This window comes from Felis catus, chromosome A1 (genome assembly GCF_018350175.1).
Source record: "Felis catus isolate Fca126 chromosome A1, F.catus_Fca126_mat1.0, whole genome shotgun sequence".
In the NCBI taxonomy this organism is placed as follows: domain Eukaryota; kingdom Metazoa; phylum Chordata; class Mammalia; order Carnivora; family Felidae; genus Felis; species Felis catus.
Window position 1 is genome coordinate 7,308,512 of NC_058368.1, and position 15,003 is coordinate 7,323,514.

The 15,003-nt window shown below is 43.8% G+C and overlaps 1 protein-coding gene across 1 annotated transcript in view; it reads left to right on the forward strand.

The window, feature by feature from the left end:
• Positions 1-15,003, forward strand: part of LOC111559488 (protein POLR1D-like) — a 47,944-nt gene that overhangs the window by 19,377 nt on the left and 13,564 nt on the right. Inside the window, exon 2 of the mRNA XM_023250315.2 lies at positions 8,790-8,864. Coding sequence (XP_023106083.1) covers positions 8,790-8,864 — 75 coding nt within the window. The remainder of the gene's footprint in view (positions 1-8,789; positions 8,865-15,003) is intronic.

Consider the following 15,003-nt stretch of genomic DNA (forward strand, 5'->3'; position numbering starts at 1 on the left):
TTCGCCTACAGGAGGGATTTGAGCTACGGAAGTGGTTGGACAGAAAAGACGTGTGAACCTGTCGAACCTTCTCACCGCAAAAGCAGCAGATTATACCGTAAGAAAATACTGTTCCCTCGTCGCGCCCAGCTTCCATTTTCCCGCTTGTCTGAGGGTTTCAGCGCATGGGTCTGCCGGTTCTCGTGACTCCGCATAGTACGAGGCTCGGGGTAGGTGGTGGGGGCCGAATAACATCGGGAATTTAAGCCATAATACTTGGCACATATGTAAATGTGCAGGCGGATACAGAGCGTACCAGAAGGTTGACACCGACGCGTTCATCATTTTAGTATTTTACCGGGAAATTTGACAACATCCCAAACTTAGGTTTTCAGTTTTTGACATTTAAGGTAATTAACCTTTTGGCAAATATATTAAAATTTTACCCACATTAAATGCAGCTATATATTTTTTAATACTTTAGATTACTAGAACATAATAGAATCTAATTTATATTCACAGAACACAATTTATGTAAAAATCTGGATTTTACCAGTAGAGTGATTTTGCCAAAATCAAGGCGAGAAAATACATTTTAGACTATAAATACATAATATATGAATGATGTGTGTCTTTAGTTCTGTACCCAGCCAAATATTACCAACTCGTAAACAGAATTATCAATGTGTGCTGGTATTTTGCCTTCAGTCATTTAAAAAAAATAGCTTTACGCATTTTTAAAATTGTTTTATTATAATGAAGGTGTATTTATCACAGGAGGAATGAACGTATGTTATTGAACGGTATTTAGTTTATCTTATAACCTGTAAATATTTAGGAGCGTCGTCTGTGGGACTTTATCTGTCCCTCGGTGGGCCTCAGAGAAAGGAGTGGTAACACCTATTGCTATGGAGCAAGCAGGCAGATCAGGGAAGTCTTGCAGAGAAGGTAACATGCGATCTGAATGGTGACAAGGATGTGTCCGGAGTGCAGAACAGTTTGGACGGGGAGCATGGCCCGAGCAAAGCCGTACCGTGCCCGTAACGGCAGATAGAGTGCTGCAGTTGGGCTGGCTGTGTGGGGCACGGGACGTCTGGTGAGGCCTCGCAGGGACGGTCCAGTCCGCCCCCTCCCCCGCCCCCCACCGCGACATCCCAGGATCGCAGTGTTAGCGTGCTCAGACTCCAACCCTGAGGACTTTTATTTCAAAGCGCAGTCGGCATCTCCACTAAGCGATGGAGTTTAGAGAGCGGTAACAGACAAACGAAATGGGCTTTACCCGTTCTCCTAAGGACGCAAAAGAAGGTATCAGAAGCCAAACAAAGGTCATTCATCTCTGGTAGCACACAAAGGGCAAAGTGTTTTCTAGAAGTGACCGCTGGCTGAGACTTTCAGGCAGCCCCAGAGGGGGGAAAGACCTCCATCCTGGTGGGAAAAATTCCAGCCGTGCCGCATTCTGACAGCTGCCTCTGCGCCCCCAGTCCTTGGCTGCGGTTTCCCACTCGGACCTGAAACACGACACCACCCAGGCTGTGGCGTTTGGGCGCTGCTCTTCACACCCGGCCACCGCGGGACGCGGCCCAAGGAGCCGCGTGGCTCGCCGCGGCCCAAGGTGGCCGCCAGTTCCTTTCATCACGTTTCTTTGCTCCGTGACACACGGTCTCGCTGCTTTGTCTTCACCGTCCTTGTCCCGCCGCTTCTGCCTCCCCCGTCACCTCCTCTTCCTCCTACAGATACAGCGTTTTTACTGGTAAATCCTTGCATTGTTGTCCTGTCCCACTCGCACCCAGAACCCATTCTTTCCCCAGAACCAACTGAGTACGCACCATGTGCCAGACAGGCATGGGGGAAACTGGGATGACAAAAGACAAGTTCCCTGACCTCTAGGAGTTTAGTCAAGCAAAAAGCACCTCTCCTATGTCTTGTGCTTCTTACCGGAACACTTGGAACCAAATAAACTAGTTTATCCTCATGGCAACCTTGTGGGGTTACGATCATCAAAGTAAAAAGCGATCCACATCTTTGATTTTTCCCAGCGTGGCTTGACCTACCACTTTCTTATTTTTCCGTCCATGTTGGCATGAAATCACCAAGTTTCATTAATCCTGCATTCAAATTCATGCTCCCCCATCGACCTTTGGTATTTTATCGGCATAAGGGTTTTTGGTGTGTGTGTGTTTTTTTTTTTTAATGTCTGTTTATTTTTGAGCGACAGAGAGACAGAACGTGAGCAGGGAAAGGGCAGAGAGAGAGGGAGACACAGAATCCAAAGCAGGCTCCGGGCTCCGAGCTGTCGGCACAGAGCCAGACGCGGGGCTCGAACTCAGAAACCGTGAGATCATGACCTGAGCCGAAGTCGGATGCTTAACCAGCTGAGCCACCCAGGCGCCCCAGACATAAGTTGTTTTTAAAAATTAAGCAGCGGGGCGCCTGGGTGGCGCAGTCGGTTAAGCGTCCGACTTCAGCCAGGTCACGATCTCGCGGTCCGGGAGTTCGAGCCCCGCGTCGGGCTCTGGGCTGATGGCTCAGAGCCTGGAGCCTGTTTCCAATTCTGTGTCTCCCTCTCTCTCTGCCCCTCCCCCCTTCATGCTCTGTCTCTCTCTGTCCCAAAAATAAATAAACGTTGAAAAAAAAAATTTTTTTTTAATAAAAAAATAAAAATTAAGCAGCTTTTCTCAGAACTCTCCCTGTTATATTGTAAATAAAGATATATTGAGGTTCCTTCCCCACATTCCCCTAAGTAATTTTTATTTCTGATGTACACATACAGATGTTTATTTGATATACAGTCCCTCATATAAGCCTCCACAGGGAAGGGCCTTGATCACTGTATAAATCATCTCACAGAGCATGTACTTGACAGAGGTTGGCCACATTTAACATAATCTACAGAATTAACTTCCTCAGCCTCCCATCTTTTGTCTACAAACAATTCTTTTCATTTTCCCAGATGATCTCAACGTTCCTACTGAGTTTTATCTTCAAAAACCTTCTCCACAGTTTGAATTTTCTTACCTTTCTTGACAGCTGATAGGGGAACCCGCCCAATGTGGTTTTCTGAGCTTAAATGAGTTTGGCCTGAATTTCTTCCTCTATATCTATAATCAAATCACTGAATAATACAGAGCCCCCAGTTTTTCCTCTGGCTTCTGCCAATCCACATGGTCACTCAACTAACTGCTAATTACTGCTGACTGATCATGAGCCTGTAGACAGCTGTTTGCAGATGTCTAGCAGTGATCCGAATCATCTGTCTCTGGTTTTGTTTTTTTGTTTTTTTTTATCAGAATGTTCTATGGTCTGACATCAAATCCTTACTGAAGATTGAGTAAATTGTTCCGTTTCTTTCTTTGAAACTTACCACTCCGTGGGAAGACCTTGATTTGCTATAGTCAGGTTTCTTTTAAATTTTACCCAGTACCCTGAGCATGAACTGGGGGCCTTCAGCAGTGATAATTAGCTGGGCCTGTCAGGTGTTTGTTAGTCACCGGCGGCCAGTGGCAGTTCACTCGTTTGTGCCAGTTTCCTAAATCCGTGTGTTTATCGTACAGTCACGCCTGTTTAAACACAAGACCTTCGGGGTAGTCCTCCACGACGTAATGGCCTTTTTTGAACTGCCTTTCCCATCCATCATGCAACAGCTACTACACAGTTAGTTGATCAAAGGCACCTTTTTTGTTGTTAATCGTTTTTATTGGACTGTAATTGTACATACAGAAAAGTGCACAAATCATAAGTTTACAGCTTGGTAAACAGTCATAAAGTGAGTGCACCTAGATCACGAAACAACATTAGCAGCACCAAAGAAGCCACCTTATACTCTCCCAGGCCTTGTGGAGCTAAAGAAGCCACCCTCGTGAGTTAATCACGTCCTGGTCCCATCACACCGGGAATCAGGGTATCAGAGCATGAATTTGGGGGAGCACACACACATGTTCAAAAAAATTTTTTTAATGTTTTCTTTATTTTTGAGAGAGAGAAAGAGAGAGACAAAGTATGAACGGGGAGGGGCAGAGAGGAAGGAGACACAGACTCCAAAGCACGCTCCAGGCTCTGAGCTGTCAGCACGGAGCCGGACGTCGGGCTCGAACTCACAAACCGTGAGATCATGACCTGAGCCGAAGTCAGACGTTGGACTGAGCCATCCAGGTGCCCCAGTGTCCCTCAATTTCTATTGTTTCATTTCACTTGCCTTGGTTTTCTTGCCACCGTTTCTATAGGGTAGACTTAACTCTTACATTGATTTATGTGAGGAAAAAGAAACATAGACCCAGATGACTCAAAACTAATTTGTTGACTTTGGGCTTTAAGATGATTTTGCACCAGATTTGCATTCCCGCTTGGGTTTTACTTAAGCTGCTCTTATCATCAGTTTACATTCCTTAAGCATGTACCAGCTGGCTCATGGAATGAACAGGCAGGCCCGAGGAAGCTAAGCTGGGATGGAAAAACCGGGTGCAGATGATACCCACGTGGATTGTTGAAAATTGATTTTAGTGTGTTCCCGTGCCCAGAAAACTGTCTGCTTAATGAGCTGCCTTTCTTGGACTTCTTGCTCACATCGAATTTTATATTCTAATAGAATGAATTTGTCTTACAAAGAAAACTTGGCGATGTTAAGGATCTAAGTATACAAAGTACCCAGAACTAAACGTGTGTCTGAATAAGTTACTTACTTGCTCGGGTTCTCTGTGTACTTAGTTCTGCCGTATTCTCCTGCTGTTTGCTTGTCCCGTATTTTAATGCAGCTTTCACTTACGTGTCATCATCTCATTAAATAACTATCTTGTTTCCTGAGGTTGATGTTTCATCATCATCTCTGATGAGTTAAGCCTCTGTGATCACGTTCAACAGAAGCTGGCTCAACTGTTTCCTTACCCCAGAATTCGTCAGCAAGAGTCTCAGGAAAAATGAAAGGCTACAGTCAGTAGTGAGGCAAACTACCCGACTTCCTAGTCTTTCCCCTTTGAGTTTGAAGATGATGTTGTTATTTCAGGGCACCAGACGTGACTGCTAGGGATTGGTCTTTTCCTATTTGGAAGGAAAGCCCAGGCAGGAGAATTTGGGGGTGGGAGGTAGCACATGCTCAACATTCCTAGGGCAAAATAGTGCGCGGTCCTTCCTTCCTCCGCCTCTGCGGTTCTCCAAGTAAGTGCCCAGGCTCCCCACCCACCTCCCCCAGGATCACTAGCGGGGGGCCGTCTCGGGCACGTTAGGCAGCGTGACACTTCCCCCACCTGTAAACTAGTTGCTGTAACTGTGTCGTCGTGTTCAGATGGGACAGCACCTGGCCAAAGGCGAAGCTCCACGCCAACGCCAACGTCAGCTGTTGTTAAACCAATTACAGCAAGCTGGCCACACCCCAGCCCTGGCAGTGGGGTCCCGCCTCCCACGCTGGCTGGGGACTGAGTGTGGCCCACGGGGAATTCCTTCTGCCCCAGCAGCCTTTCTCATGCTTACAGCTGCTTTTCTCTTTGACCGTGGTTGTAAATCAGATCTCCGAGGAGAAATCGGGGCAGATAAAGTTCGTGACGGTGCCGGAAATGGTTTTACATAGAAAAAATAGTGTCCGCCTCTCGCCTCTCGAAGGTGCCTAGAACGTGCCCTCGGGATCTCTGCACGGTTCTGGGCTGAGTATTGTTTCCCGAACACGTACAGCATCTCAACCGTGTTCTGACCCAGATAGGCTTTTGTGGGTTGGTCCAAGAGAGCCAGGCAAACATTTTAACCTGGGTTTTTTGGGAAAATGCGTTCTCGTTTATTTGCAGCTGATACACGGTTTGTTCACAATTGGGGAACGGCCCAAACAGGCCTTTTCCCTGAAGATTTTTAACTTTGTGTTGTCAGGAGGAAAGGGCACACATGGATAGATCTAAGTATGATGGATTAGCTGTTTTTAATTTAGAAACTGCCACACTTGGGGCGCCTGGGTGGCTGAGTCCGCCAGGCCTCCGACTTCCACTCAGGTCATGATCTGGAAACTTGAGAGTTCGAGCGCCTCTCTGCTGTCCGCGTGCAGCTGCTTGGGATTCTCTGTCTTCCTCTCTCTCTGCCCCTCCTGCTTTCGCTCGCGCTCTCTCTCAAAAATAAATATACATAAAATATACACGTATTTTTATATATTATGTATATAAAGCATATACATAATCTGTAATACAAAAATGTATTTCAAAATATATATATATATATATTTTTTTAAATACAGTACCGCACTTACCGATGGGAAGGGGGAGGAGGTGTATTTGGAATATTTTTACCTTTTCAGTTTTTTTTTTTTAATTATTTTTTTTTTCAACGTTTATTTTTGGGACAGAGAGAGACAGAGCATGAACGGGGGGAGGGGCAGAGAGAGAGGGAGACACAGAATCGGAAACAGGCTCCAGGCTCCGAGCCATCAGCCCAGAGCCCGACGCGGGGCTCGAACTCACGGACCTCGAGATCGTGACCTGGCTGAAGTCGGACGCTTAACCGACTGCGCCACCCAGGCGCCCCTGAAAAGGCATTTTTTAAAAGACATCCCTATTGGTGAGAGTTTATTAAAAACGTAAATTATACAAAACTAGGTAGATGTGGTTTTTGAAGGTCAAGAGGGTGACAGAATAGTTTCCCGGCACACTAAGAGAAATATGGTGACAAATACCAGGATAAACAGAATTTCTTTTTTTTTTAAGGGTTGAAATGGATTTTTTTAGTGGGTGGAGAAGGTTGAGGCAAGAGGGCTGCTATATTTTAAGTTTTTAAATAATACTCGTTTTTTTTAAGCCGTGTGCCTGCTTCAGTAAAATAATCGTCATAAAATATTCACAGGATATTAACACCGTTTGAGGGTTATGTAAAGTAGTACTACAAGAGTATAGTTAAGTGTTTTTATAGAGAATCAGTGTATAATGACCAGTTTCCAGATTTTGTGATTAGGTGCATAGTTCTGTCTTTGAACTGTATCTGTGTCCAACTTTATCCCTCTCTTTTCTCTCACTTTACCGCTTACATATTGTAAATAACATTAAAGTCAGGGATGATCATCTCCCTGTTTTAGTACCCATAGCACCTTATACAGTATCTTAAGAGTAATGTCTCAGCATGAATAGACACTTTTCCAAAGAAGAGTCCAGATGGCCAACAGACACAGGGAAAGATGCTGAACATCATTCATCATCAGGGAAACACAAATCAAAACCACAATGAAATACCACCTCACACTGATCTCAGTGTCTAAAATGAACAACTCAAGAAACTACAGACGCTGGCGAGGATGTGGAGAAACAGGAACCCTCTTGCACTGTTGGTGGGAATGCAAACTGGTGCAGCTGCCCTGGAAAACAGTGTGGAGATTCCTCAAAACACTAACAATAGAATTACCCTACAACCCAGCAATAGCACTGCTAGGAATTTATCCAAGGGATACAGGTGCGCTGATTCTTAGGGGCACATGCACCCCAATGTTGATAGCAGCACTATCAATAATAGTCAAATTATGGAAAGAGCCTGTGTGCCCATCAACCTGATGAGTCGATAAAGAAGATTTGTACATATATATATATATATATACAATGGAGTACTACTCGGCAATGAGAAAGAATGAAATCCTGCCATTTGCAGCAACGTGGATGGAACTGGAGGGTACTACGCTAAATGAAATAAGTCAGAGAAAGATGGATACCGTATATTTTCACTCATATGTGGAACTTGAGAAACTTAACAGAAGACCATGGGGGAAGGGAAGGAAAAAAATTATTTACAGAGAGGGAGACGAACCATAAGAGACTCTTAAATACAGAGAACAAACTGAGGGTTGATGGGGGTGGAGGGGCATGGAGAATGGATGATGGGCATTGAGGAGGGCACTTGTTAGGATGAGCACTGGGCATTGTATGTAAGTGATGTATCACAGGAGTCTACTCCTGAAGCCAAGAGCACACTGTATACACTGTGTGTGAGCCAACTTGACAGTAAGTTATATATATATAAGTTATATATATATAAGTTATATATATATATATGTATATAACTATAACATATTTATATATATAATTTAAAAATATATATAAGTTAAAAATAAACAGAGTAATGTCTCAGAATATGATTGATAAGTATGTTTTCTGGGGTTTTTTTTTTTCAAAATCTTGCTAAAAAGTACACAAATAATACAGACTCACTCTAGAAAAAATAGAAAATACAGAAAGCAAACAAAAAAAAATTAAAATCACCCAGAAACTCCTCTTACCATCTTGATAACACCCGTCCAAATGTTTTCCTGGGTAATACACACATGCAAAGAAATCTGAAATAAAAATTATCCAATATACGCTGTACCCATTTTCTTAGGATAAAGTAGAGTTTTTAGGTCAGCAGGTATGTCTTCTTTTGAGGGCTGTTTGTCATGTTGCCAAATTGTCCTAAAGAAGTGTTCTTTCAGTTTCAGTCCCCATTAGCAGAGCAAAGAGTACTCCTTTCTCTACTCTCTTACTAACTAATGGCTAGAAATATATTTATCAGAGTTGGGTTCATTAGTATTTCTTAGAATAAGAGTGCATTTGAACATTTTAAATGCAGATACAGCTCGTCATTTTGTCTTTAACTTTCAGTGTGTTTCCCCTTCATATACAAAGTTTCTTTTTAATTTTTACCTGCTCAAAACTGTCAGCCACGTTGTTGTCGTTGGTTGTTTTAATCTAAAAAAACTTCTCCCCCGTTTTGGCATTCTGTGTTTCAAAAGCTGTTCTTTCCACAAGATCACATATGTGGAATAAACTGAGTTTTAAGAATTCAGTCGTGTGACTACCTCTCGACTCTGTTTTTCTCCCCATCAGGAAAGCAATTGAAGAATTGCTTAAAGAGGCAAAACGTGGCAAAACAAGAGCAGAAACGATGGGACCTATGGGTTGGTAAGTTCTTGAGTGATCTTCCTTAAAACAGAACAGTAGTCAAGAGAAAGTCTCGGCCGGAGACGTGGATACGTAAATCTGTAGCCGGTGAAAGGAATGTAAAACTGTGGCTGTAGAGGAAATCCCCCAGAGGCGAGCAGGAGAGTGGGAGCCCTGTTGGGGGCCAGCTCTGGGGACTCTGCGACCCTGAGGAAGAGGGCTGGGGGTATGGAGGGAGAGCATCTGTGAAGGGTCCGTCATCCCTTTAGATCACAGATCCCTAGTGGATATGTAGATCTACTGCCCAAAGGCGCCATGTGAGAGTAATGTTGTATCAGTGTTCATTGTTTAAGGATCTCTGTTTAGTTTTGGTTTTTGTTTCTTTTTATTTATTTTGAGAGAGAGAGGGAGACAGAATCCCAAGTGGGCTCTGTAGGGCTCAATCCCGTCAGCTGAACCGTGAGATCATGGCCTGGGCTGAAATCAAGAGTGTGACGCTTAACCGACTGAGCCATCCAGGCGCCCCAAGGATCTCTGTTGTAATTATAGCCCTTGGCAAGTTGAAATTTATTTTTAAAATTCTACTCGTAAGTATTTCGACTATGTGACAGTTCAGCTGGGGAGAACTTAAGTTGCCTTTGCAGTTTCTATATAAAATAGAGCTTTAAAACTTAAAGTTTAGAAACAAAAGGGGAATTTACCCTTAAGAATTTAATCCTAAGCATTTTTAAGCTTCACTTTAGCAATAACATAGGCATTCATGTGTTAAATATGCTGAGTTTAGATCTTTTATCTAGAATTTAAAATCCGCAACAATGGAGGATTGTGGGTGATTAAGAAAAGAGTCGAATCTAAAAATGAGGAGAAAAACTAGGCTTCAGAACACACCTCATTCTGTAGATTTGACTCTTAGAACCATGCACGTGATTTACGTGAAATGTAAAACAAAGTTAAGTAAATAAAGGGAAAAGTCAATCCTTAAAAATCAAGCAAAATAAAACAAATAGACCTGAAAAGCCATTTAGTGAATGACTTAGCCGCACATAAAGGAACTACTGTGCGTGATCTGAAACGTGACTACATTTTGAAAAGAACTGCCAGGAAATCTTAAATTGTTTTCCATCCTCATGTTGTCAAAAATATGATGTTGTTATTCGGAAAATATTATGTAACGGGATAAAGCAAATATTTGCCTGCTCTAAATACCAAGATGTCCAGCGTCAAAGGGGTGCAAATGTAACATCAAAGTAAAAAACCTATAATCCTAAATTCGAATTGGAAATATCAGTACAAAGCCATGCTTTAGAGAGATAACTGACTGCAGATCTGAAGCAGTGTCTGGGCTTCACCAAACTGCAAGGTAGAGGTCACAGTCACCAAGACTGCCCTCACTTCTTACACCACCTGCAAACTCAGGGAGTTCCCAACGTACCCTCAGCTTCCTTAAGTCACTGATGAATCCCTACAATTCACAGAAAACTGTGAGACTCACAGTTACGGCTTACTACAGGGAAAGAACACAGATACGGATCAGCCAAAGTGAGGGGCATAAAGGGTATTGTCTGAGAGGGTTCCAGACATGAAGCTTCTGTTGTCCTCTCCCCATAGAGTCAGCATTAAGGTGTGACAGTATACGTGGCATATCGTCATCAGGGAAGCTCACCCAGGCCTCGGTATGCAGAGTTTTTATTGGGATTTCATTACTTAGGCATGATTGATTGCTCATGTGGTTGGCCTCAGTGTCGAGGTTAACCAAGACCCCGTGACCCAAAGTTCCCGCCCAAAATCACATGGTTGGGGGGTTTTGGCAGGGCCAGCTTGCGCTCTAAGACCATCAGGCATGGCCTGCCCCATCCTAAGATCCACTCTAGACAAAGACATTTCTGTCCGGCGTGTGACATTACCTCCTAGAATTGAGATCCCCTCCCAGAAGTCCGCCCTCTCTGTGGGCAAGGTTACACTGTTACTACACAGACAGGGAACGTATAAGACGATCCGGAGAATCTTGTCACACGAGAAAGCAGAGAAACACTCGAAGACTACTGTAGTGATGGCCGAAAGACTCAGGAAACAACTTGAAACCCCTCCCGCCAGATGGGGTAATTTGATCACCAAGAAGAATAAAGCTATAAAGACCGAGATACCTCAACTGTGTTCAGATCCACAAGGTCATAATGACAATCACAACAAGAAACTTAGCGGTCCCGTTTGGAGAATGCTGTGGAACCAAATCATTGTCCATAAAATTGGCAAAGAGAGAGGAAGAATAAGACATTTATCCTGTTCCCTGTACACATTGTGCTACGGGGTTACCAAGTCATTGATGAAAGAAAACTCCCCTGTGGAACTGCAACTATTAAATGTAAAAGGACATCGTGGGGTGCCTGGGTGGTTCAGTCGGGTCGGTTTAGCGACTGACTCTTGATTTCCGCGCGGGTCATGATCCCACGGTTGGTGAGTTCGAGCCCCACATCGGGCTCCACACTGTGACAGTGCTTGGGATTCTTTCTTCTTTCCCTCCCTCTCTGCCCCTCCTGTACATTCTCTCTCTCTCTCTCAAAACAAATAAATAAACTTAAAAAAAATTTTTTTAATATAAAAGAATGCTAGAATAAGATCACCATTTGAATTCTTAGCAACTCAGTAAGAAAACGAACAATCCAATTTAAAAATAGGCAAAAGATCTGAACAAACACATCATTGAAAATGATACAGGGTTGGCCAATCAGCATATAAAGAGATGCTCACTGCTTCAGCGGTGTCTCTCCCTCTTTCTTTGCCCCTCCCCCACACACACTCTGTGTCTCTCTCCTTCAAAAATAAACAAACATTAAAAAAAAGAGATGCTCAAATCATTAGTTATGAGGAAAATGCAAATGAAAACATCAGTTAGTTACCACCACTAGGGATGCACTAAAGTATCCAAAATAAAAATTAAAAAAGGCTGACAGTCCCAAATAAAGACGAGGACGTGGCACAACTAAAATGCTCACACACTGTTGGCAGAAATGTAAGATCATACAGCCATTGTGAAACATAGTTGGCAGTTTCTTATAAATACTCACCACAGAGACTTCTTCTAACCAATTACCAGAGAATTGAAAACTCAGGCACCCACACAAATGCGCCCAGTAATGTTTATGGCGCTTTTATTCATGATGGCTCAAAACTGGAAACAACCGAGGGGCCCCTGGGTGGCTCAGTCGGTTAAGCGTCCAACTTGGGCTCAGGTCATGATCTCGTGGATCGTGAGTTCGAGCCCCGCGTTGGGCTCTGTGCTGACAGCTCGGAGCCTGGAGCCTGCTTCGGATTCTGTGTCTCCCTCTCTCTCTGCCCCTCCCCTGCTCGCGCTCTCTCTCTCTCTGTCTTTCAAAAATGAGTAAACATTTAAAAATAAATAAATGAGTAAATGAAAACTGGAAACAACTGAAATGTCCACTGACTAATGAACAGATAAACAAATCGTGGTTCTAGCAAGTACATTCAGCACTCCTTGATAATAAAGAGGATGAGAAATAACACACAGCAGGGCTGAATCCCAGGAGCCTGCCAAGTGAAAGAAGCCAGACACAAAACCGTACATAGTGTAAGATTCCATTTATGTGGCCTTCTAGAAAACCCAGAACGATAGGGACCGAAAGCAGGTCACTGGTTGCCAGGACATGGGGACAGAAGGAAGGGGTTAAGTGCAGAACTTGGTGGGTGACAGAAACGCGCTACGTCTTGATCGACCTCGTACATTTGTCAAAACTCTTAACGCTGTTTACTTAAAAGGATAAATTTTATTCTGTGTGCATTCTGTCTCGTAAACCCAATTTTAAAAGAAAAAGAATGGCATCATTTGCAATCCCTAAGGACGCACTGGACCTAGGCAAAGGTCACTGGCCGCTACACTGACCAGATGCGGACTTGCTGGGGACCATTCTGGGACAGGTCAGGCGGACCCACACCTGAACTCACGGACCCGTCTTCATGCTGAGAAAAGATGCGGAAAACCAGGCCACTACTTAGGAGACATCCTTGTCAAAGAGATTGAACCCCAATCTGATCCCATCTCCAGTCAGAACTACTAGCTTGCACAAAATACAGAGGCCAGAGGAACACATTAACTGACACTACAGGAATAAAATCACAAAAGTCCAATGTGGGGAATTCTACAGGACAAACAGCCCAATTCCCTTTAACAAAACACTTGCAGAGAAAAGGAGAGGAATCCTATGAACTAATAGACTTGAGACACGCCAAATAAAATGTATACCTTGTTTGGATCCTTATCCAAACTAACTATAAAAAGACATTTATGGGGCACCTGGGTGGCTCAATCGGTTGAGCATCTGACTTTGGTTCAGGTCACGATCTCACGGTTCGTGGGTTCGAGCCCCACGTCAGGCTCTGTGCCGACAGCTCAGAGCCTGGAGCCTGCTTTGGATTCTGTGTCTCCCTCTCTCTCTGCCCCTCCCCTGCTTGTGTTCTCTCTCTCTCTCTCTCTCTCTCTCTCTTTCTCTCTCTCTCTCAAAAATAAACGAACATTTAAAAATTTTTTTAAAAAGACATTTATGAAACAGTTGGGGTAGTTGATGACATTAAGTAATTAATATTGATTTTTTTAGGTGTGATAATGGTTTTGCTGTTACTTCATTTTTCAGAAGATATTATCTTTTAGAAATTGATTGTGATGTATTTATGGTTGAAATGATACAAAATGAAGTAATCCAGCGTGAGTCAATCTGTATGTCACATATGGAATCATCTTAGATTCAGTAAAATACCCACTTCCTAGAAGGATAGTTACTCAAATTGGTGAGATAAAGTGGACAGAAATATTCTGCATGGTTCCTGGCGTGGAGCAGTCAGTCAGAGTTATTAGATCTGCTCTTATATTCTTTCCAGCCCTCTGTCCTTTACAGAGATAAGGTGCCTCTTCTAAAGTGAATCAGATTAGTACAGGTTTTGTTAGGGGCAGGCCACTTTGGTGTTTGGTATAAGGCAAGACTGTGATCAGGTTGACTGTAGCCGCTGGTCCAATCTCATACCTTCAGTGAGAGAATCAGTACGGAGCTAAATCATGAATTCAGATGGCCCGACAAGTGAGTATGAAAATATCAGTCAGGGCTCTTGCTATGTTCGCAATGTTCAAGGGCATAAGTTCTTTCTAGGCAGCTCTCCAAATAGAAGTCGTTTATCCTGACAACCTTTCTGCCACTTACTGACTCGGTAGAACTTTTCGATAGTGAGAGAACTGGTTTATCAGTGTCAGCTCCATTTTCCCTGGAGAGAGTTACCCCACGCGCGGGTCATCTTGACGTTTGTGGGAGGAAGGATGTGCCCATTGGGTGTTACACCAGTTAGGCTGGCAGTTCCCCAGAGTTGTCAAGGACCCAGGTTCTTTCCAGTTTTCGAAATCTTCCAACCACAGAGTGTGATTCTTTTCCACATGGTCTAGTATTGGCCCACTCCATTTCACTTAGCAGAAAGGAAGGAAGAAGCCACGCCCCCCCGTCCCTTTAAGGACACTGCCCAGAAGTTGTGTCCATCATTTCCGCCATTTCTACATGTACTCCACTGGCCAGAATTTTGTTCCATGCCTTCACCAACTACAAGGTCAGGAATTCGGTCTTTGTTTTGCTCCAGGTAGTCAGGTGCCAGATAAATATCTGGGGTTCGTTTACTCTAGAAAAAAGGAAGGATGGATAGTCAGGGACAGTTGACAGCCTCTTCCCATGAAGGAAGCAGAAGCATGTTGAAAAGGGAGTAAAGGGTGGGAGGCTGGGGCGCCTGGGTGGCTCAGTCGGTTAAGCATCTGACTTCAGCTCAGGTCATGATCTCATGGTTTGTGGGTTCGAGCCCCGCGTCGGGCTCTGTGCTGACAGCTCGGAGCCTGGAGCCTGCTTCCGATTCTGTGTCTCCATCTCTCTCTCTCTGCCCCTCCTCCACTCACGCCTTCTCTCTCTCTCTCTCTCTCTCTCTCTCTCTCTCTCTCTCTCTCTCTCTCTCAAAAATAAATAAAGAAATCTTAAAAAAAAAAAAAAAGATGGCAGGCAAAGCGAAACATTCCAGACTTGTAACAGATGGGTCCTGGGAGAATAGGGCTTGAAACATGTTAAGTTCCCATTAGTCTACAGGACAAGAATTCTTGCTGACATTGATGACATTTTTTTTC